Raw genomic sequence first — 21851 nt, 5'->3', positions numbered from 1 at the left:
CCTCTGTTTACAGGCTGATAAATTACTGCACACCTCCATCGCTCATTAAAATCCTGCTTTTAATGAGGAATCATTAAAAATCTAGATTTTGAAAACTTCTGTCTTTAACCTTCAGGAGTTTGCGGTGAAGATTACCCAGTATTTTTAGATCTAGGATTTGGCAGTATTTATATGGTCAGTGTTAACGGATCCAAATGCAATCCACACTACAGAACTTGACATATACAAAATGTTGTAAATCAAAAAGTAAATGCAGACAAAAGTATAAATATTACAATATACTTAAAGCTAATACACCAGTGTGTGTGTGTGTGTGTGTGGGTTGAGGGGTTTACAAAGGGGCTTCAGACAAGTGGAGAAAGTGGAGCAGTGGAGCATGCTGCAGAGACACAGATGCATAAAGAGCCAAGACGCCTGCCCCACATTTGGCTTTTAAGTACTCCCTGCTACACTGCTAACACTAAATGATTCAGAGGCAGAAGAAACAATGCACCGTCTCCTCGGAGGGTTATTATAAATACATTGCCTTCCTGGAACCACACTGTTAAATGCAAATGTAAAAGATCGCTGTGTAAAAGACTAAACCTGTACCCAAGCACAGGGTGGAGGTTTCATGTAGGTCACAGGCCGCCTTAGCAGAGTTGTTTTATGAGGGCTGCATCCTGACTTTAGCTGAGTCAGGATGACTTTATTTCTTCTGAATTGTTATTAGCCAATAATATTCATGACTTTGCAACTTGCACCATGTCAGGACCAAACTGTGTGCTTCACAGTGTTTATAATTCCATTTTTTTTTTTTACTGGAAATTGCATAAGTGAGGGAATTTTTTTCCCTCTCCAATGCAGATGACCAAAGTCTGAAATGTTGATGTTGTTTTTCCAACTTCCACCCATCATTTAAAATGTCATCAGCCATTGCAAACCGAAATTTTAAGTGGAGAACCCCTCCTTAGTTTAGATGAATTCATTTAGTTTGCTTATGTGAGTTAGACACATCATGTAGCATTTGCTTTAACAGTGAATTATTGCCTATAAAGTAATAAAAATGTAAACATCACACTTTGTGGCAACGCTGCGCATTTCAAAATCATTACAAAATCATTTCCAGCAAAAGTGACATGCGGCACGCACCCTCGGTTAGCTTTATCAAAGGAGAATTTGTAAAAATCATAACTTACATGTATTTTGACACATTCCTGAACAGATATAATCTAACGGGTGCTGGATTTGTGCTGTTCAGTCTGTTATGACAGAGGAAGGAAACACCCCACTGTTAAATCAATTCCGCAATAAAAAGGAAAAAAAAAAAAAAAATCATTCCAACATATCTGAAATTCCAGGCTCCATATTTCAAACAGAGATTCAAAGATCACGCCAAATCCTCTGTTATCTCTAAAACACCTGCAAATAAAATCTTGTTGTGAGGAAACTGGAGGAGTTTCCATCACTTTTATAAATCTTAGAAAGATGCATAAGGACCAGCGATGCCTGCCCCACATTTGGCTTTTGAGTACTCACTGTTACACTGCTAAATGATTCATGGGCAGAACAGCAATCCATCGTCTCTTTGGAGGGGTAGTATAAATACATCACCTTCCTGGAACCACACTGTTAAATACCGGTGTAAAGGATCTTAATAAAGTAGCTGACCAGCGTACTCAACCACAGCGTGTTGGCTTCGTGAATCATTTTCTGGAGACAGGTGTATTCAGCTGAGTCAGGGTGTGTTGTTTATTTTGTTTCCCCTCCATCATTCTTCACTTTGCATCTGATATTTCAGTATTCGTTTTCTAATCACTTGCTCATCCTCCCCTGTAGCCAGTCTGTTATCACAAACCTGGTGAGCCTGAGCTGATTTTTATCTTTTTTTTTTTTTTTTCAATTTTAAATAGAATAAGCCAGAAAACAAGTTTTAATTTGTTCTGTGTTCTTTTTTTGTTTGTTTGTTTGTTTTTCCAGTGGCCTCTTGATGTCAAGACTTGTTCCACGGATACTACAGGAGAGACTTCATGTAATCTTCTTTGTATTCTCTCAGTGATCTGATTCTAATTCATCTGCATTTGGCAGCTCACAGTAAGGCTCCCACCGGGAGTGAAAAAACAAAGAAAAATAGAGGGCTACAAAAACAATGAGGCTTGTTTTGATCATGGCTTCCCCCTATCTGTCCAGCAGATGTTCTCTTTACTGGAAAGGAAACAGCAACTGAGTGAACATGGATACATTTCAGCTCGGAAGAGGAAACTGGACAAAGGCTTAATTTACGACATCACTGATATTGCTGTCTGCTTTAGAGTCAAACTGTATCTTCAGCTTGTGACATATGATCAGGTTTTTCAGGTTTTAACGTGACAAAAATGTGCCTCTACATGATACAATGCCACAATGTGTTCTTTGATTGTCGGGTATTTTTGCTTTGACAAATACAAATATTTCCCATTAGTTAAAGAAATAGATTAAAAACATCCCTCCAATAGCAAATAAATGTATGTTTTACTAAATCTTACAAAGCTTATGTCTCATTCATTCACAGTGCACATAGCTTCCAGATCTGGAAAGTGAATCCAAACTTGTATTCTTTCTAATGACCAGCAGGGGGGGGTGACTCCAGTGACTGCAAAAAGACTTCTTGTTATGCTTCCATCACATTAATGGTTGGACAAAACGGCACAACCAAAATTGTTGCAATGGTGTGCAATGAACTTAATTGTCATTGCCTTTGAAATAGTTGCTTTGAAGGCGGGGGCCGGGTCTGCGACTACTCGCAGTCAAAAACTTTTGCCTTCTGTTGCAAATCTCTTGTAGTCTACTGACATTCAGAGTTTAGTCAGAACTTCATTGATTTGAAACAGAAATTCCTCCATAAATAGTGACATAGTTGTTCCAAAATGGTGATTTAACTGCAAAATAACATAGATGCTCAGCAACCTGTGCTTTCAAATAGGAATATAACAAGAATCCAACCAGCTGGCAACCAGCTGATTTGAAGATAGCTGACAGACTAGTTCCGGTCTTCGGCACAGACCGGTTCAGACTCATTTATAAATTAGATGACAATTATTTGCAAACTTGTGCCAAATTGTTATTCAATGAGATGCTAATTTTGGATAGCCTCAGCCAAATTGAAATGGGCGAGTTAGAGCAAAATTCAATCCCTGTACAGATGTCACAAATGCAGAAATTAGCTACAGAGGCCAAAACTTTTTTGCAAAAGGCTGTAAACATATTTATATCTGCGGTAAAATTGAATATTTTAACATGGCAATGTCTGTGGATTGACTCACCTTTGGAGTCAGCCTCTACTGGTCATTTGAGGAACTGCAGTGAGTGGCACTTCCTTGGCTTCATTTTTGAGCCCCCCAAGTTGCCACTTGTGATTTTCTCATGAAAATGGCTCCTTTCACATTTTGAATCCAACAGAATGTTTATTTGATTGACAGTCAGTTCTTATAATTTTGCTCCACTGCAAGTGTTGCCTCTTTCACGAGTAAATCACAGTATGAGATATAAATCTTTTGAGCCATACAAAACATGTAAAAGTAAAATTCACAGGAACTGTTTTCCTGCCTTTTTTGCATGTGGGTTGTGTTAAATGTTTGCATGCAGAGAGCTAGACCATAAACAGGATGCATCTCAGCATTTCACAAGTGGCCTCATTTCTTCTAAAATATGGGGCTGATGTCATATAATTGCACTGTATATGGCATGTGAACATTAAAGCTTTATGCTGTTCTCCCAGAGGAAACCCAGTGACTGAATAAACCATTAAAAGGCATTTATGCTCTGCTGTGTGCTACTGAACATCAGTAAAGTTTGTCCCTCAAATGCACTAATAATAGTAACTGCTTCATACCTTGGTGATTTAATAAAGGGATTTTCAGATCAGTTAAGTATTTATTTTCCACTCCAACACAGATTACCAAAGTGTGAAATACTCAGTGTGTGTGTGTGTGTGTGTGTTTTTTTTTTTTTTTGCCTCCCACCAACTTTTAAAATGTCAGCTGATATTACAATAAACAGAGAACTCCTGCAAAGTATACCGATCAGCTGATGTGGACAGCAAAACATTTACAAAATGAATAAAATGTGACATGCACATTCTCGTAACTTTGTGACAGGCAAACTGCACAAACTATCACTTGTTAGTTTGACAATGCTGGATTTGTGCTTTTTAAACACTCAACATAATATAACATTGTCAGCAGAGGAAGGAAACACCTCTGTTAACTGCTCCCGTCTGATTCACCAATTCAGCAAAGAGGAAACAATATCAGGCATGTACAGACCTCATGTTCTATCCATGTTTTGATACTATAATAAATATGAAATCAAGTCGAGTTGTTGGCTTTGAGGAATGTGTTTACTAAAGGGTGATTTGCCCTTTTTTTTTTTTTTAATCTTTGTTTATTCATTGTTTTTAACTGTTCCCTAAAGCACAGGTTGTCTTCCTGAATAGGCATGCAGGCTAAACCTCAGTCCACACAAATCATCACATTTTTTTTTTTTTTTTTTACAGTTAAATCAAATGTTAAGCATTGGACCTATGTTAGAAAATGCCATATGGATATAAAGCTTACATCCATCCATCTTTTTCCACTTATCCAATTCAGGATCACAGAGGGCGAGAGGCAGGGTACACCCTGGACAGGTTGCCAAACTGTCACCAACACAGAGATAGACTCTGGTAACAAAAAAAGTGAGAAAACCTTTAGCAGTTTATTATTGTTATTATTAGTGGTAGTATTAGTGGGCGTAGTAGTTGGTGTAGTAGTAGAGCAGTAGCAGTAGTAAAATTATTTTAAAATATTGCTTTGCTCTTTAATTTTATGGTAATTGATTTGCTTTGAGTCATTTTCTAAGCTGTGGTGCCACCTGCTGGTAAACTGCTTTGGCAGACCTCACTAAGCAGGCCTTAGCACCTTGGTTAAAAATGTCAGCACACATTCAAAACGACTACGTATCTTCATTTTTAAGCACAGCCCAAAACAAACGCCTTTTTCTGAAACATCTTTTCCCCAAACGCTGCATTAAAACTACTCTACCCACAATGCACCTCCAACAGTAAACAGGAAATGTATGTTATGCCGGTCGGTACGATTGTGGCAACCGCTACTCTTACACTAAATCGTCCTAACACTGAAGCTCGTGGTTTTCTACTTATTTTGTACGTAGCTGCATTTAATTGCAATCACAGGCTTTCCACTGGAACACGAATTAGCTTTGGCTTGCAGTGTGGCTAAGGTGCAACCTTCTGTTAAAACATGGTGTGTGTGATGGCGGTGTGATTTTTACCGTTAGTCTTCTGGTCAACTTTAAAGATGCTAAACGCTAAATTCAACTAGCCGTATAAATGCGCGACCACGTAAACCAGTCACAGGAGTGGTTCCCAGTGGAGACAGGAGGCGCTTATCTGTGTTCATTTTATGCTGCTGTCAAACCTAGAGGTGCTAACAGTGACGGTAAAATGACAAATAAACTTAAAAAAATGGCAATAAAGATGTATTCTGTTCTGTTGCAGCGTTAGCTCGATGGCTGCTCCCAGATTGTAACGCAGCCAGCACAGATTGAACATGGTGAGTCAAACTGTGTCTTCACTCGCCGTTTTTATCAGGGGGTGGCGGGTTTCATTAAAATAATGTGAGGGTTTTTCTTTTTTTTTTTTAATGACTTTCTGCTGTGCGCTTTGTAAACTTATATTCATTGCTGTTCGCAGGCTACAAAGCCGAAGAGCAAAGCCTCTAAAAGTAAGTTTTCTTTTTCTTTCTAAATTATTGAAAGAACTCTGCAGAATGTGTCTAACAGCACAGATAAAAATATAGCCAGCAGCAGTACATCTTAAGTGTATGCCTTTGTTGCTTTCCCAAGGTTCATTCAAAGATGATTTGCTTGACAGCTTGCTTAATGATGACAGTAAGTGAGAACAGTTTCTGCAGGTTTATCAGCATTAATGTCTATCATTATATAAAAGTGTGGCATAATGCTTTCTTGTAATAATTTGCTGACCAGAACAGCCAGTAAGGGGGAAAGCAACGCGTGATGGACCTATGTATAGGTAAGTTTGAAGAATTTGGGAGCTACATTGTGCCGGTTATAAATTGTTACAACTCTTGATGTGTGTTTTCTTGCTCATCTGCTACTAATTATATCTTCAGCATGCTAGCAGAGGAGGTAAAGATGGATGGTGTGGACACTGAGGTATGTAGGAAAATATGTGAAAGGTAATTTTTACAGTGTGTTTTTTGCTTTTGGCATTTATTTTGTCTTGTTCTTCTTTGTCCAAGGACTCAGATGTGTCAGCGGCTGATCCTGGTGACATACTCAAGAGCATGAAGGTAGGCTGTTAACTGAGGTGCAATAGCAGAAGCAAAGTTCACTTGGTGCGCTTTTCATTTTTCTTCTCCGTCCTTGTACAGGACATAGATGATATGGATGCTGACCTCTTTGCATCAAAGAAAAAGCCCAGTTCAGCTCCTGCACAAACAAAGCCACTTGTTAATGAAGGACCAAAGAAATACTCTGCTGTGCTCGAGAGTAATGGAAAACCAGAGGGAGCAGGTAATTCAGTACAGAGTGTTCTTGCATAAATTACTTTCTCATTATTAGCTGCACATTATTATCAGCTTTGAAGTTTTACATTAATAGCAGCAATCAGAAAAGGCTTTGTCTGCCTCGCTTCACTCAGATGAACCCGCCAGAGGGGGGAAGAAGCCGAACTCTGCACCTGTGACCACATCACGGAGTTATAAGAAGTTCACTTTCTCTGGTGAGTTAGTCCAACCATGTCTGTGCCTGCGCTTCATATATATATGAAAAAGGTGGGATGTCTTGTTGACTTGTAGCTTTGCTTTGTTTCCCTCGAAATGCTGCTTTTACTCAGACAGTGGTGGTGAGGATGAAGGTGTTGATCAGACTCCTTACACTAAAGGTACATTAGTATTGATATGTGTTTAGCCCTGTACTTGCAGTTCAGTAATATCAGTGGGTGTTTATGGGTAGTTTCAACAGTGGAGGTGCACACTATAAAAAGTTTGCTATCCCACACCAATGAACAAATCTGGAGGTATTCTGGAGAAATTGGAGTCACATTTTTATGGCAGTGACTTTGGACAAAAGACTTAAAGATCTCCAAATTATTTGAAATGAACTGTTCCACTGTAAGGAAATCAGCTACATTTTTTAGAGGAACAGCATCACAGCCAAGTCAATCTAAAAGCAATTTTTTTTTTTTTTTATTTAATTAATACAAAAAAGTCCCCAGGAACCCTGAAACCTCATCACAGGATCTGCAGCTAATTGTTTGACTGGCTTGCAGTTATTAAGTCAGGTGAATGAATTCTGCATTATGTTAAAGAGTGAAGTTGAAGTTTAGACTTAAAGTGGATTGAAGCACAAAGGAATGGCTCAAAAGTATTTAGTCAAAGCGCTGAGGCACATTTTAATCCTATTAAGATGTTGCAGGAGAATTGGAATTGGGCCGTGCAATCAAGAAAGCTGAGACATTATTTGAGCAAGCAAATGTCAGGGATTGTTGACAGACAAGCAAAACACCTAAAATAATTAATTTCTGCTAAAGGTGGGAATACTAGCTTGTGATGCCCTTTTTTTTTTTTTTTTTTTTTCCACAGCCGAATGTTTATGCTGATATTTTGTTCAGTAAATGATTGAAAAGGATCATTTTCATGATGGTGTTCAAGAATCCTCATTAATTTGCAGTGCATATGTACGCACAAAGAAAATGCTTTGCTGTGTTCTTATATACTGTACTTAACAAAGTAAGTATATATTAAGTACACCATGCTGGACCCCCTTTTGCCTGCAGAACTGCTTTAATTCTTCATGGCACAGATCTAACAAGGTGCTGGAGACGTTCAACGGAGGTTTTGCTCCATATTGACATGATAGCATCCCACTGTTGCTGCAGATTTATCAGCTGCACATCCATGATGTGAATCTCCCACTCCACCACATCCCAAAGATGTTCTGCTAGATTGAGATCTGGTGATTGTGGAGGTCATTTGAGTACAGTGAACTCGCAGCCATGTTCAAGAAACCAGTTTAACATGATCTGAGCTTTGTGACATCGGAAGACAGGTACACTGTACTCATAAAGGGATGGACATTGTTAGCAACAATACTCGGGTAGATTGTGGTATTTAAACAATGCTTAGTTGGTACTGAGGGGCCCAAAGTGTGCCAAAAATATATCCCCCACAGCATTACGCCACCAGCAGCCTGAGCTGTTGATACAAGGCAGAATGGATCCATGCTTTCATGTTGTTTACACCAAGTTCTGGTCCTACCATTCGAATGTCACAGACTCATCAGATCAGGCAATGTTTTTCCCATCTTCTGTTGTCCAGTTATTGGTGAGCCTGTGTGTATTGTAGCCTCAATTTCCTGTTCTTAGCTGTCAGGAGTGGTCGTCTGCTGGTGTAACTCATCTGCTTCAGAGTTTTACGTGTTCATTCAGAGATGCTCTTCTGCATACCTTGGTTGTAATGAGTGATTATTTGAGTTACTGTTGCCTTCTTATCAGCTCAAAGCAGTCTGGCCATTGTCCTCTAACCTGTGGCTTTTTCTCCCAGAGAACTGCAGCTCACTGGATATTTTCTCTTTTACAGACCATTCTCTGTAACGCTTAGAGATGGTTGTGTGGGAAAATCCCAGTTTGTAAAATACTCAGACCAGCCTATCTGGCACCAACAACCATGCCACGTTCAAACTTACTTAAATCACCTTTCTTCCCCATTCTGATGCTCAGTTTGGACTTCAGCAGGTCGTCTTGACCATGCCTATATACGTAAACACACTGAGTTGCTGCCATGTGATTGGCTGATTAGAGGTAACCTATTAAAGTGGCCATGAGGGTACATTTTACAACTGTGAATTGTCAGTTAATGGATCCACTCCAACAAAACACAGTTATGAGTTACATTGGTGTAATAGGTGAAAAAAATTTTTTTAAGTAAGTATACAAGTATATGCACTCAGAATTGTGTATATTTTTGTAAATGATATTTTAAAAATATGTTGTGTATAGATCTAAAATGTTTTCCTGTTTGTTTTTACACTTTGGGGCCCAGATTACAAAAAAGAGTAAAGACTCTTATTTCCTCTGCAGATCTCGACGACCCCCTGAATGATTTGCTTCCAGAGGAATCAAAGCCTGACTTGAAATCTAGCCTCACCAAACCTGAAAAATCAGTGCCATCTCCCTCAGCATCTCCCATGCTAAAGAATGAAACAAGTAAGCCTTAAATGTACCAGGATTCTTCAGGTTCCTTTTTTTTTTCTTCAAATAATCATCAATTGCTGAATGTGTGTTTATTCGTTGTTAATCAGTTAAGGCAGCAAAGAAAGGGGAGCTTACATTTGAGGATGATAAGGACGACCTAATGGATGCACTCGGATTTGACAGTGATAAAAACAATCCCAAGAAAAAAGAGACACCGCTTTGGTCTGCCAAGGAAAGGTAACAGCTATGTTTTTACTTTTTTTTTTCTCGCTCTCATTGCTGTCCTTATTTATAGTACTCAAATGATGAATAATTACTGTGGTAGTGCTTTGGGCTGCAGCTAAAAACATAACCAAACCCTGACTTTGCAAACCAACCTCATCCTAGTTTGTTTTGCATAACTGCTTTTGTGCGTCATCTCTGTTCCCTGTTGCTCTCAGAGTCGATGCCCCTCAGAGAACTCGTACTAGAATCGATGAGATTCTGGAGAGTTTCACGCCACCGCGTCTTCTCGAGCGACCACCAACGGGTGAGGGGAAGAACGAGTTTCAGTCTCAGGAGAAGACGTCTGCCGGGAAAGGTGATGGATCACCACAGTTTTCTCCTTAACTGAGCTGTAATTAAATACCGTTTTAAAACAATGAAGTGGTTACTCATATTACCAATTATCAGAGTCACATTTAGAAGACAACCTCACATTTGGATCCTATCAGCCGACGCTGGGGTCTGCTTCTGAAGGGCGTCAATCTCGCAGACAGTCTGTCAGGTGTGCCCAAATTTTATTATTTAGAGTTTGCCTTGTACCTGCCACTTTCAGCAGCACAGAATTAACCTTTTTGTCTTATGATCAGATTTTCTACTGAGGACATCAGTGCCTCCACACCAGAAAAGAAACCAAAGCCTACCACCCCCACATCCTCACGCCACCGCAACTCAGCCGACTGGCTCGGCCTCAAGACAGATGATGAGCCCGAGTATTTAGAGGAGGGCACCAGTAAGACAAAGACTCCAGCAAGGTCTTCAAAGACCCCTTCATCTCCTTTACTGGAGAGAAAGCCCTCATTCACCAGTAGCCATCCCACATCTGTTGAAAAAACACCAGAAGAAAGTGCAGCCCCAACTGACAATACCATGAAACAGGCCAAGCCTGAGGTTTCCAGAACCCAGAGGGAAGAAGAGGATGATGAGGATGACTCGTTAGCTGGGGTACTGAGCAGGAAGAAAGCTATGTCAGCGTCAAGCACAAAAGCAAAAGCTTCCAAGCAGGAAGACTCTTTTGGCCATGGAGAAAAAATGGATCCTGGCTTGACTGTGAGGTACTGTACAATTAGAAGACAATAACAGAAATGCTACACTGACAGTAAGAATGTGTTCCTCAGTAATGATTGATAACCTCATCTCATATTTAGTAAACAAGTAATGTCACAAACTCCCAAAGGCAAAGAAGACATTCTTTCATTAATCAAGGAAACAAGGTGAGGCGTTTGTTGTGTAAGTCAATTAAATCCATGTTAGTGATTTGGTCTTTTTTAATTATTTTTTTTAATTTTCTTATATTTTTTTGTAGTAACATTTTGCCTGAAAGCTCCAGCCCTGTTGCTTATTCCACCCCTGTCAGAGAAGAAAGGCCTAAGCAAGGTATTTATTATTGCATTTTATTAAAATCACACATTCTTATAGCTCTCTGCCCCTTCGATCGTTGCAATTTTGTTAATTAATTTTAATCACCTCTATGATTAAAAAAAAAAAATCTAATACCTGATCCTACCTTGTATTGTGTCATGCTTAAATTTCTGCTAATAATGAGCTAATATTTCACTAAACTCTGTCTTCCTCTTCTCGTACAGATAAAACTCACTCTCCCTTACACTCTCCTTCTATAGTTAATGAGTATACACCCAAAGGCCAGTATTACCCCTCCACCTTAACATCGTCCTCAACAAACCCACTCCATACTGAAGTAGACTTTGGACCAACTCTTAGTTCACCTCATGCTTCAAATTACTCTATTACTGATCCCTTCCCAGCCTCTGCTGTTAGCATTAGCCACCCCCAGCCACAGTCCAAACCCCACTGCTCCAGTAAGGGATCCCAGGTGCTAAGGGAGCCCGTTCAGGCTTCAAATGAAACCCTGCAACAACTGCCTTTGCCCAGCCCCCGGTCTACTTCACTGCCTGGCACACTGTGGTGTAGGTGATCTCAGGGAAATGGCTGAGTTCAGTGAAGTACTGTCAGACACAGGATCATTTCACTCCAGCGCTTTGATATCAAATGTAAGCAGCTCGGTGTGGTTGTCTCTCATGTTTTCTTTTCTTTCCTGCAGTCCCACAGCAAAATCCAATGCAAAACACATCAGCTGCTTTCCAACAACAGGTATTGTTACCTTCTTCAAGGGGGTCACAACTCAAATTGAATGTGTAACGTTTAAAAAAATTATTTTTTTCTTTGGAGCAGGCATCATTTTCAGCAGACAGTCTGCAGCAGCTACTCCTGCAAAACCAGGTAACGCTCTACTCACCTATGAAGACCTACTTATAGACGTAATCATCAGATTTATTGCTGGGTTTGTTCTTAATTTGTCCACTCTTCTTCCAAAGTTGATGCAGACTCAGTTGCTGGGCCTAGGCAGTGTTGATGCAGGACTCCTGCAGAGACTTAAAGAAAAAGAACATCCAGCAGACTATCAGGCTTTACAGGCCCGCATCATCCAGTTGGAGGGACAGGTATATGCTGATGGGGTGGGGGGGTGGCATTGTTACCGTAATTTTGGGGGGTGGGTGACTGCAGTGAACTCACCTTGCATTAAAGTTAATCGTGTTATCATCCAGGTCAAGACGCTGCAGCTGGAGCGAGACCAAAGCCAAATGATTCTGGAGAGCATCCAGCAGCGGCACAAACAGGACATGGAGCTCCTGGAGAACACACACAAGTAGTTCATTTTTAGACCACATAAATTCACTATATGGTTTTTTAGCACATGAAATTCAAAATCTTTAACATACACTATATCATTCATAGCACCTTATGTCTGTACTGCAAATCTTTCTGTGCATTCTCAGGGCTCGTATGAAACTGCTCGAGGATTCGGTAACCCAGAGGGAGACTCAAGCGCGGCACGAGTGTGAAGACCTAATGGAACGCCTGGCAACGGTAACGCGAACGGCTGAGAAGGAACGCTCCGAGCTCCAGGCTCAGTACCAGCGCAAACTGGCCCAAGCGCAGCAGGAAAGAGATTGTGAGGTGGAGAGACTCAGAGATCTTCAGAGGTAAACCTGTTTTATGGCCAGAGATTGAGTATTAAATGAAAGCAATAGCAAATTCAGCTTTACATGTTTTTTATTTTTCTACAGTTTGCAACACATTTACTGGCTGTAAAGTTATGGATATATGATATTTGTCACATTGCTGTTCAGAAAATCTATCTTGGAGATGAAAAGAGACTATGAAGATCAGATCCAGAGGCTGAAGAGGCTCAAGGATGAGGAGATTGATGCTGTTACAAGTGCAACGTCTCAGACCAGGTAAGTCATGAAAATGACGAGTCCAGTTTAAAATGACACATTTAATTTTTTGTTTGTCTTCTTTTCTGTGTGTTCAGTGCAGATAGATGAACACCAGAATGTTATTTGCAACCTTTTCCTATACAAAAACTTTTTAATTCCACTGCCTTTGTCCAGGTCTGTCGCAGGGGTGATTGAAAAAATGGAGCAGGTCTCCTCTCGTCTTGGAGAGCTTTCCTCTCGGGTGGAGAGCACACACGAACACACCGCTCACGGCCTGGAGCAGGAGGCACGGCACAGAGACGAGCAACTTCGAAGTACTTTACACAGATACACACTTTGTACAAATGGGTCAAAATGCAAATTGTCTAAGAACATGATGGCCTCACGGTGCGAGTGAGTTAAGGTCATTCTGTGCGTGTCTGTTTCAGCAATGCAGGGTCATCTGACCCAGCAGCAGAAAGCCATGGCAGAGGAGAAAGCTTACCTGAAGGAAATAATTTCCAGGATGGACGCTCAGCTTAAAGAGCAGCAGAGACAGCTTGAGAAGGTGATTATGAGAAATAACAGCATAAACCAAGGTCATGCACTGCTTTTATAGGAGCTGGCATTTGCTTAGAAATAGCAATTATTAACCTGCTGCAATAGTGTGTCAACAGAAAATGCGCAGTATACTTTTGATTTCCAAACATTCCCCTTGTGTATTAAGAAATATTGGAGAGAGATATTTTTACCACACAGCAAGTACCAAAGCAAGAGCCGACGTTTCAGATAAACATTTGGATTCTATAGATATATGGCTGAGTGTATGATTAACCAATAAGACCAAACATGGATGAATTAACAGAAATATGGTTCATGTTTAACAAGAATCATAACAAGAGAAACAAGCTGTGCAAACTGAGCAGAATAACAAGACACAAGATGGTCATCCTGCATCAGCAAAGTCTCACACAGATAGAAAGTATGCACAGCTAGGAGTGTAAAGAAGTCTGGTTTGAAGTGGTCCGCTTGCACCCACAAAAACAGTTTTTATGCTGACAAAATAAAGCCAAAAACTCATTTTGCTGCACAATAACCAAAAACATACAACTGCAGTTAAAAGAACTTTCTTCTGGCCTGATTAACTGAAACAACTAAAATATATACCGACACTCGTCTTCTTAAAGACTGAAGATGCCATTTATTTTTGCATGCTTTAGGAGCGCTGGAAGATGACAGCAGAGCAAGCCAAAGCGGAGTCAACCCAAAGAACCCTGGAAGAAGAGCGGCGTGTCCTCACTACGCAGATCAGCATGGAGAGAGAGGAGCTGGAAAGAGCCAAGGTGAGGCTGACAAACGTCCGCAGCAGTGCAGATATTTGCGCCGACTTCACTCGGCTTCACCTTGGCTCGCCTCTTTGACCTTCTCTGCATTTTAGAGTGTGTTACTGGAGGAGCAGAAGTCAGTGATGCAGCACTGCGCAGATGAGAGGAGGAAATTGGCAGCTGAGTGGGCCCACTTCCACGCCCAGGAGAAGCAGAGGCATGAAAGGGCTGAGCGTGAGGTCAGCAGTCTCCTGGAGAAGAGGGAAGGCTCTATCATAAGTCTGGCGCAGGTGAGCTTCTCAGTGGTGCCTTCAGATCAATTTTGCTTCTCTAACTTGGGGTAAAAAAACAGATTCAGAGAAATAATTAGCTTAAAACTGTTTATAGCACTTTTTCAACTAAATCTAGGTAAGCCCTTTAGCCCTCAAAGGACACAGAAAATGCAATTTTCTCTGATTGATTTATTTATTTATTTGTAGGAGCAAGCTGACTTGAAGCTTCGCACATCAGAGCTGAAACAGAAGGAGCTGGCCTTGGCACAGGAGCGAGAGACTCTGGAACGACTAAGAGAAGAGCTGGACAGAGAGAAAGAACGACTAAGTAGCACAGCCCTGAGACTCAAAACACGAGCCCAGGAGGTCGAGGCCTTCAGCAAGGTAATTTCACACTACACTGATCCCTGCATGTTGTTTAGTATCCAGCGTGTGATATTTGCCCTACACTATGTTTTTCGCAGCTTGCGACAGAGAAGTATGAGGAGGGGGAACGAGCGCTGCACGACGCAAAACTTGTGGAGGCCGAGCACGAGGCGCGACTGAGAAATATTCACACCCGAACCGAGCACCTGAGGCAGCAGGAACAGCGAATGCTGAAGGTATGTGTGTCACGTTGGGCTTCTGCTTTATGAAGCACATAAATGGTGACTCTGTGGTGCTAATTTAACACTTGTTATAGGAGCAAATACGATTAAATCATCTGCAGAAAGACACAGAAAGGCTGAGACAAAATCCTTCTCTTGCACCTCTACCACAAATCGTCACCCCAGTTTTACCAGGTGAGGCTGACAATCTATCTTCTCTACTAGTTAAAGTCATACATTTTCTGTGATCTCTAATTGGCCTTTGTTATTCTCCCTGTAGACTCGGTTTCAGAGTTGCCTCCAACCCTGAATATTCCTCCTCCAGTTTCATTTACCAGCTCTCAGTCCATGGAACTTCAGGCCAATCTGGCTCTGTGGAAATATGCTGCAGAAAAGGTGAGCACCTAAGATCGCACATTTTTAGTTGCAGATGTCAGAAATCCCCAAAACAGAAGCAACAGTTCACAAGCTCAGTTTTTCTCTCTCTCACATGTGACTCAAATCTATTTTTTTTGACTGTATGAACTGCACAAACAAGGTTTTACCTCTGATTTGGACCACTTCCATGTGATCCTAAATTAAGACAGTGATTGTTTTTAGATGAAATCTGTTTCAGTGAAACTAATCACATCCTCATCCCACCACCCCTGGCATCCAAATCCACATCCACCTCTGTGCAGAAGTAGCAGCCAATGTGTATGATTTAGTAATTAGTCATCAACCTGCCCAGAAAAATAGCTCACTTCCACTGCACATCATAGACTCATGGCATCTGTGTTTCTTCTATACAGCAGCATTCTGTGTGTGATATTTTTAATTGTTCTCTTGAGTACAGAGGTCAGTTCAGGGCTGGACTGGTAATCGGGCGTAATGGGCATTTGCCCAGTGGGCCGACAGCCCTCAGGAGCCGATGCTGATTTTTTTTTTTTTTCTTCTAAGAGACCGGCCCACAATTTAGAGGGAGCAGCCCATTGGCTCATATTCAATATAGACAGTGGACTAAACTCAGTTTAGTTTTCATTAGTTTTAATATTAGTTTTAGTTTTTCATACTAAAGGTATGAAAAACTGTCAGGTTTTTACTGTCAGGTGCAAGAGTGACTGTTGTGTAGTAATAACTCAACAAAAAATACCGTTTAAAAAAACTGCGTTCAACAACTGTTGTGCGCTTCTTATGAGGCGATCCTTACAGCTCAATTATTCATGAGAATATTTGAGGAGACAACACCATTGTCAAAGTACCTGCAAACAGAAGGAATGGACATCCTCTATGCCCGGAGAGATGTCCCAGGATGAGACATCCAGTGATGCATTGGAAACCTATAAAGTAAAAGTCCACAACCCAATAATGGACACAGTTATTGAGGCCATTCAGAGAAGATTCCTGGCACATGGCAGTCTATATGCCGACTTATCATTTCTGGACCCCAAAAACTTTCCACAAATCAAACCAAGTGCTCTTCCTGATTCTGCACTCCAAGATCTCAGCAGGTGCCTGATTAAATTTGACAGTTCAGCAACAGTTGACAACCTGCAGTCAGAACTGGAAAGCTTGGCAAGCCAGTGGGAAAGGCTCAAACAATCACCACTGGAAGAATATGCATCCAGGACTGTGGAGGATGGACCTGATGGAAACAAGGAGGAGATGAAAATTAACAAAAGCTGTGTCTCCTGCAAAAACTGCCCGTGTTGTCACCAAATTCTCCTCAGATTCAACTTGCTCGCAGATGCATATCATCTTCTTGGTCTTGCATACAAGTATTTACTGACCCTCTCGGTGACCCAGGTAGCCTGTGAATGTTCATTTTCAACCCTTAAATTCATTAAAAGCAGACTGAGGACCAGCTTATCTGCAAACAAGTTAGAGGCTTTTATGTTAATGGCCACAGAAAAGGACATCCTCACAGATATTGTCATTGACAGAGTTGCAGAGAATAGTGAATTGCTTCAGAAGCTCCTACTACATTAAGGTGAGAGGATATTTTTAATATTAACATCAGTTATATTATTCAGTTAAATGTAGTATTCCAAATTACATAAAATCAATGATAGGACTCACGAAACAGCTCCCTTTCATGGATCCTTCTTTTTTCCTCTTAGGAAGTTCTTGACTCTCAGGTTTTGTTCACTGTATGTTTTTACAAAGTAAGCAATATAAGTTTGAAAATTTATTTAGCTGTTTAGTTTGAAATAGTTATTTTTAATTTCTGTTACTGTTTAAGTTGCAATGATTAAAGATTAAAGAGATATTTGGTATTCAGTGTCTTGGATATTGACATGGTAAGAATATTATTTGTGATTGTTATATAATAATGCCAAGATTGAATCCAATGACTTTAACCAGTAATTTATGAATTAAATTTTTTTCCATGTCGCACTGCTCTGTAACCCCACATACATAAATTACTAGTCAGCTGTGCTCCGCTAATTATGAGGGGCCGGTCTAAGCCAAAAATGCCAGGGCCCATTTTTTTTTTGTCCCAGTCCAGCCCTGGTTCAAACAGGAATCTCATATTATCTACATGGGGTAAAAACAACAATGTAAATGGCCAAACAAAATTAGAATTGGGGCCCAAGATTTGCATGGTGAATATAGTCCAACACTGCCCTATTGCCATATTTACTTTACTTTATTACATTTAGCAGACGCCTTTATCCAAAGCGACTTACAATGATAGGTTGTAGGATAGGATAGGATATTTATAGGTCTACCAACTTAGAATTTGAAAAAAAAAATGTTAAAAGACTGGGTAGTCAAGAGAAGAGGTCACACAAAGCTGGTTATCAGCTCACTAAGTTAACCCAGGGTTTCCCATGTGTGTTGACATGAAAGAGCATCTGACCATCACAATTAGTCTAATGGCAGCAGAGCAACTGACTTTACAAAGGGAGATAACACTTTAATTTAAAAAATATGAAGAGGTTAAACACATAATACAATCTGAAAGTAACAGTTGCTGCAGATAAAGCAGCGGGCTGTGTATGTGTTTGTGTGTGTGTGTACCAGAGCCCTACATAAGCAGCCGAAGTTGTGCCAAAAAGTGATTGTCTCCCAAAAGGTGATTTCCTGTATTTGTCAAAAATGACTGGCTGTATTTAAACAGTTGTAAATGACTTTTTTGGCCTATAATCTGTGAAACGTAGGTCAAACATGTCTCACATGAAGATCAAGTCATTCCTGTCACAAGGTAGAAGCTGCAAACACTTTGCGGCAAAGTGACCTGTATATATTCTTTATCAGGGTAAAAACTGCCATTGACATTAAAAATGTCTTTTTTAAGAGAGATCTGGCCAAGAGGGCTGCAGAAATTGCAACAAATATAACATTACAGTTCTGCAAAGATATTTGAAGTGGTCAAAAATGACTGGATTGATTATAATGTAGATACAATAACAGTCATAAAGATGCTTGCAAAACAGGTCATTTCTTCATTTTATATACAAGCCCTTCATAAATCCTATCAACTAGTCTATTTACCAATATAAACAGATATTACACATAAAAATGTCACTTTTTGGCACAATACTGACATTTATTTTGGTAGAAGATGACGTGTTAATTACTGTGTGGTTGTGTCCTGGAGTTTTGCATGTGATGCCAGCTCATAGGAAAAAAATTAAATGCTGGGACTTTCTCCTTCCTTTGTCCTCACTCTGTTGTGGTCGATTTTTTTTTTTTTTTTTTTTCCTTTTTTGAGGTGCAAACTTATTTGACCCTCTAGTTTTCCTTTCTCTCATCGCCCTCCAGGAATTTGCTGACATTTGAGTCCTTTTATTGGTGCTGAGATCGTTATTCCTTATACTGAGACAACCGCAGTAAAAAGTAGCCAGTCCAGTGTACAGGAGGAATCCACTGTACTGAACAGGCCAATCACAATTGTTGTGGGGGGGTGCACATCAGGTTAGAGCGTAGGGTTCAGAGGGTTTCCAGTTACAACATAACAGGAAGCAGAAATCACCAGTGTTTTGGTCAGTAAGACTGGAGAGTTACTATATTATTGAAGTCTAGCATATTTGAAGGCAGGGAGGAAAGCTGGAAAAATGCAAACTGTGAGCAGTTTACATTCAGTAAACCTGTAAATTTAGTTTTGCATTTATCCTAGAACGAATAAACCAGTGCAAACTCAGTTCATTTAACTTTGCATTAAAGTCACTTTTAATGCAGTTTTTTTTTTTTTTTAATAAAGAAATCTCCATCCCTCAACTGTTGGAAAAATGAAACCACAGCAAATAATCCAAAAGAAATTATTTCAGATAAACATGAGTAGAATATAGGCTTTTATTGTGATTTGGAAACTCGATTCAATTCACACAGCTTTTAAATATAGTCACACTTTGGCCAGCAATGACTGCAATTATTTATGAAGTATTTAAGCGTTCAAATTTGTGACTGTCCATCTTTTTCTGCCCACAGGACCGTGAATATCTCCAAGAGGAGCAGTTCTTTCTAGAAAATCTGAAAAAGAAATCTTACAGAACATCGTTCAACACAGATTGACCAACACATGCTGGGCCTTCTCCCAGCATATCTGGAGTTGTTATTTTCTATATTTGAATGTGGAATTACATTTTATACCAAATCTTAGTTTTATTAAAAACATGTTTTAGGTTTAACATGGCATTCATCTTTAATATCCGGTTAAGTGGTTAAGTTTCTGGGTCCAAACTGTCACGTGAGCAATATGCCACAATGCTGTGTCCGCTGATTCTGCGTCCACGCCGCCTCCATCTGTTAAGTTACAAAATTAAAAAAAAAAAAAAAAGTTATTACAATACAACAAGATCAATACAACATTCAGGCACAGATTTGCTAGCAATTCATCTGCAGTCAAGCCTCAGGTTACCATGACTCCACACTTGAGTTCAGACAGGGATAACTTGTATCATCACTGGCTTTCACTATATAAACTACTCAAATCTCGCAGCATTTACCTGTTCAGGACCTGCCGTCTTCAGAACCATCCATCAATCTTATTTGTTACTGCAGCATCTGTATCAAGAAACCACATCTATATCACAGAGTGCTCAGATCACACAGGCTGAAACAAAAGAGTTTCACACATTCTCAGAACAGCTCTTGTTATCGTCAGTTATCGCATCAGACGGCACTTCCTATGCAGCAGTTTTCATCACTGAACAAATAGCAACAGTGATCACAAGAAATAGTGCAGTACGAACCTTTACACTGTGGATCCTCCTTTTGGCCCTCAGCGGGAAGGAGAACAGACGAACCACGAATCTGCAAAAACAGGTCAATTAATGACAATTCATCAGCAATGTGCGGTTTCACTAATAAACCTGCAGCAGCTCAGATACTATGGATTTCCACACGGGTTTGTTTTCTCGGACAGGGATAACAAGCTCATCATTTGCACTGCACTGACACAAATACGGGCAAGTGTTCAGCAGCTTTACCTTTCATCAAGAAAAAACTTCGCCGTGTGGCCTGCGGGAAGATGGGCGTCCCTCTGCATCATCCGAACCTGTGTAAGTTAAACCATTAATTAGCGATGCTCCAACAGGACATAAACAGCTTGGTGTAGCAAGTCAACTTTAACACGCAAACTTTCAATCAAACTCGCCGTGCTTCTATTCTACATCCCAGGGAGCTTAATGCATGTTTTAATGCATTCTAATGTATAGCACTGAACAAGAGTGGCCCTCCAATCTCAATGTACATGCCTGACAAATAAAGGCATTCTATTCTGACTTAAATAAAACACCTACTCAACCAATTTTCTACTTCCTCAGCAGCGTGGACTCCCTGCACGTGTTCGCCCGGCTAAAGGACAGCTAACGGCTAGCGCACTCGCACAGTTCAAACTTCCGCACATGTGAAGTCTCATTAACTGCTCCTCAAAGTCTTACCTGCTCATGGCGGGTCATCTGCAGCAAACTCAGGATTTATACATAAATATAACAAGACAAACTTAAACTGCATGGTTACAGGAAAATTCCTGTCTGCCTTTCGCTACCTCCCAGAGAAGAAGGAAGGAAATCTCGCGTGATAACGTTTTTATGTGTCGTACACGTCACGTCCCACGTGATCGTGATTGGGTGTGGTTGAAAAAGTTAAAACTTATACAAATATTTTTGCAGTTTCCATAAATGCACCCCGAAACTGTGTAAGTACACAATAACCGGGCATGATTATGAAAAAAGTAACATCCCACAAAACTAGTCGGTAATATGGCATTCGTTCATTACGCAGTCAATCTAAAAGGGAATAGGACCTTTTGAAAATATTATGTTATTATTTTAAGATAACTACGTGTTCATTACTGTGAACCCGACCTAAACAGTTTATGATCAAATTTTCTAATTCACTATGTTTTTGAACGCAACTTTAATTTTCCATTTATTTCAAAGCATTTGCTAAATTACTGTCGCAGAATCATATTAATAATATAAATAATAAATGCTATGTTATAGATTAAGCTGACCAGCAGTATGAGTGAATTACTCATAAAGTATTTCATAATTCACAAGACTCTGCATCATAAATAGGGTACTTTTAGTTTACTTATGCTGTACGTTTTTGTTATGATGCAGGATTTTTACTTGTAATAGAGTATTTCTAGACTGTAGCATTTATTCATTTATTTTAAATACTTCTTGCAAAACTGTGCGCACACGTATTCAGTTTCGCTTGTGTAGGGCTATTGTAACAGTCTACTATCAGAGCACAGTCTGTTTTTTTCTGGGATATTTGCTCTGTAATTCCGGTGTGTGATCCAACAGCACACTATTCAAGCAGGGAAAAAATAAATAAATAGGAGCCACAGCCTATCGTTTTTTAAAATGAAATCTTATGATGTATTCAGTGATATATGTTGGGTCTACCAGCAAGTAGTCAGCGACTTAAATTGACAAACTAGTTTTAAATCGTTGTATAAGAGCTGTTTCGCTAGATCAAATCTGCTGCACAGATAAGGCGCAAAGTGTTTCATAAAG

At 40.0% G+C, this 21851-nt stretch overlaps 1 protein-coding gene, 2 long non-coding RNA genes and 2 other non-coding genes across 14 annotated transcripts; 2 read left to right on the top strand and 3 right to left on the bottom strand.

Annotated features, from left to right (window-relative positions):
- The first annotated feature begins 1817 nt into the window (after positions 1–1817).
- On the top strand, positions 1818–2501 carry LOC115784585 (uncharacterized). The gene is made up of 3 exons (XR_004020282.1): positions 1818–1840; positions 1960–2011; positions 2173–2501. It is a non-coding gene; the product is annotated as an uncharacterized LOC115784585 (long non-coding RNA).
- Positions 2502–5045: 2544 nt separating this feature from the next.
- On the top strand, positions 5046–19472 carry fbf1 (Fas binding factor 1). Of its 10 annotated transcripts, none has more exons than XM_030736707.1 (33): positions 5046–5161; positions 5516–5570; positions 5711–5741; positions 5863–5907; positions 6009–6049; positions 6150–6192; positions 6279–6329; positions 6411–6552; positions 6680–6760; positions 6875–6922; positions 9119–9244; positions 9340–9469; positions 9673–9812; positions 9905–9998; positions 10084–10548; positions 10642–10707; positions 10800–10870; positions 11080–11421; positions 11556–11605; positions 11684–11734; positions 11830–11955; positions 12061–12161; positions 12292–12498; positions 12646–12753; positions 12910–13049; positions 13164–13282; positions 13935–14057; positions 14153–14329; positions 14519–14695; positions 14776–14913; positions 14994–15093; positions 15179–15294; positions 19312–19472. In XM_030736707.1, exons 4-33 carry the CDS (start codon positions 5875–5877, stop codon positions 19393–19395), a joined length of 3690 nt encoding a protein of 1229 aa, XP_030592567.1. In that variant the 5' UTR covers positions 5046–5161; positions 5516–5570; positions 5711–5741; positions 5863–5874; the 3' UTR covers positions 19396–19472. The 10 variants fall into 10 exon arrangements, with proteins under 10 accessions (XP_030592567.1, XP_030592564.1, XP_030592559.1 ...); XM_030736704.1 differs by having other exon boundaries at positions 6004–6049; positions 11687–11734; XM_030736699.1 differs by having other exon boundaries at positions 6004–6049.
- LOC115785204 (uncharacterized) lies at positions 19163–21014 on the bottom strand. The gene is made up of 5 exons (XR_004020331.1): positions 20766–21014; positions 20313–20380; positions 20076–20136; positions 19830–19887; positions 19163–19626 (listed from the first exon to the last, which is right to left on the bottom strand). It is a non-coding gene; the product is annotated as an uncharacterized LOC115785204 (long non-coding RNA).
- Positions 19726–19795, bottom strand: LOC115785310 (small nucleolar RNA R38). Its single transcript, XR_004020346.1, has one exon. It is a non-coding gene; the product is annotated as a small nucleolar RNA R38 (small nucleolar RNA).
- Positions 19961–20034, bottom strand: LOC115785311 (small nucleolar RNA SNORD49). The gene has a single exon (XR_004020347.1). It is a non-coding gene; the product is annotated as a small nucleolar RNA SNORD49 (small nucleolar RNA).
- Positions 21015–21851: the final 837 nt, after the last annotated feature.

The sequence above is a fragment of the Archocentrus centrarchus genome, chromosome 8, assembly GCF_007364275.1.
Source record: "Archocentrus centrarchus isolate MPI-CPG fArcCen1 chromosome 8, fArcCen1, whole genome shotgun sequence".
Classification (NCBI taxonomy): Eukaryota; Metazoa; Chordata; class Actinopteri; order Cichliformes; family Cichlidae; genus Archocentrus; species Archocentrus centrarchus.
Note: the sequence above shows the minus strand (reverse complement) of the source record. Positions and strands in the feature narration are given on the sequence as shown.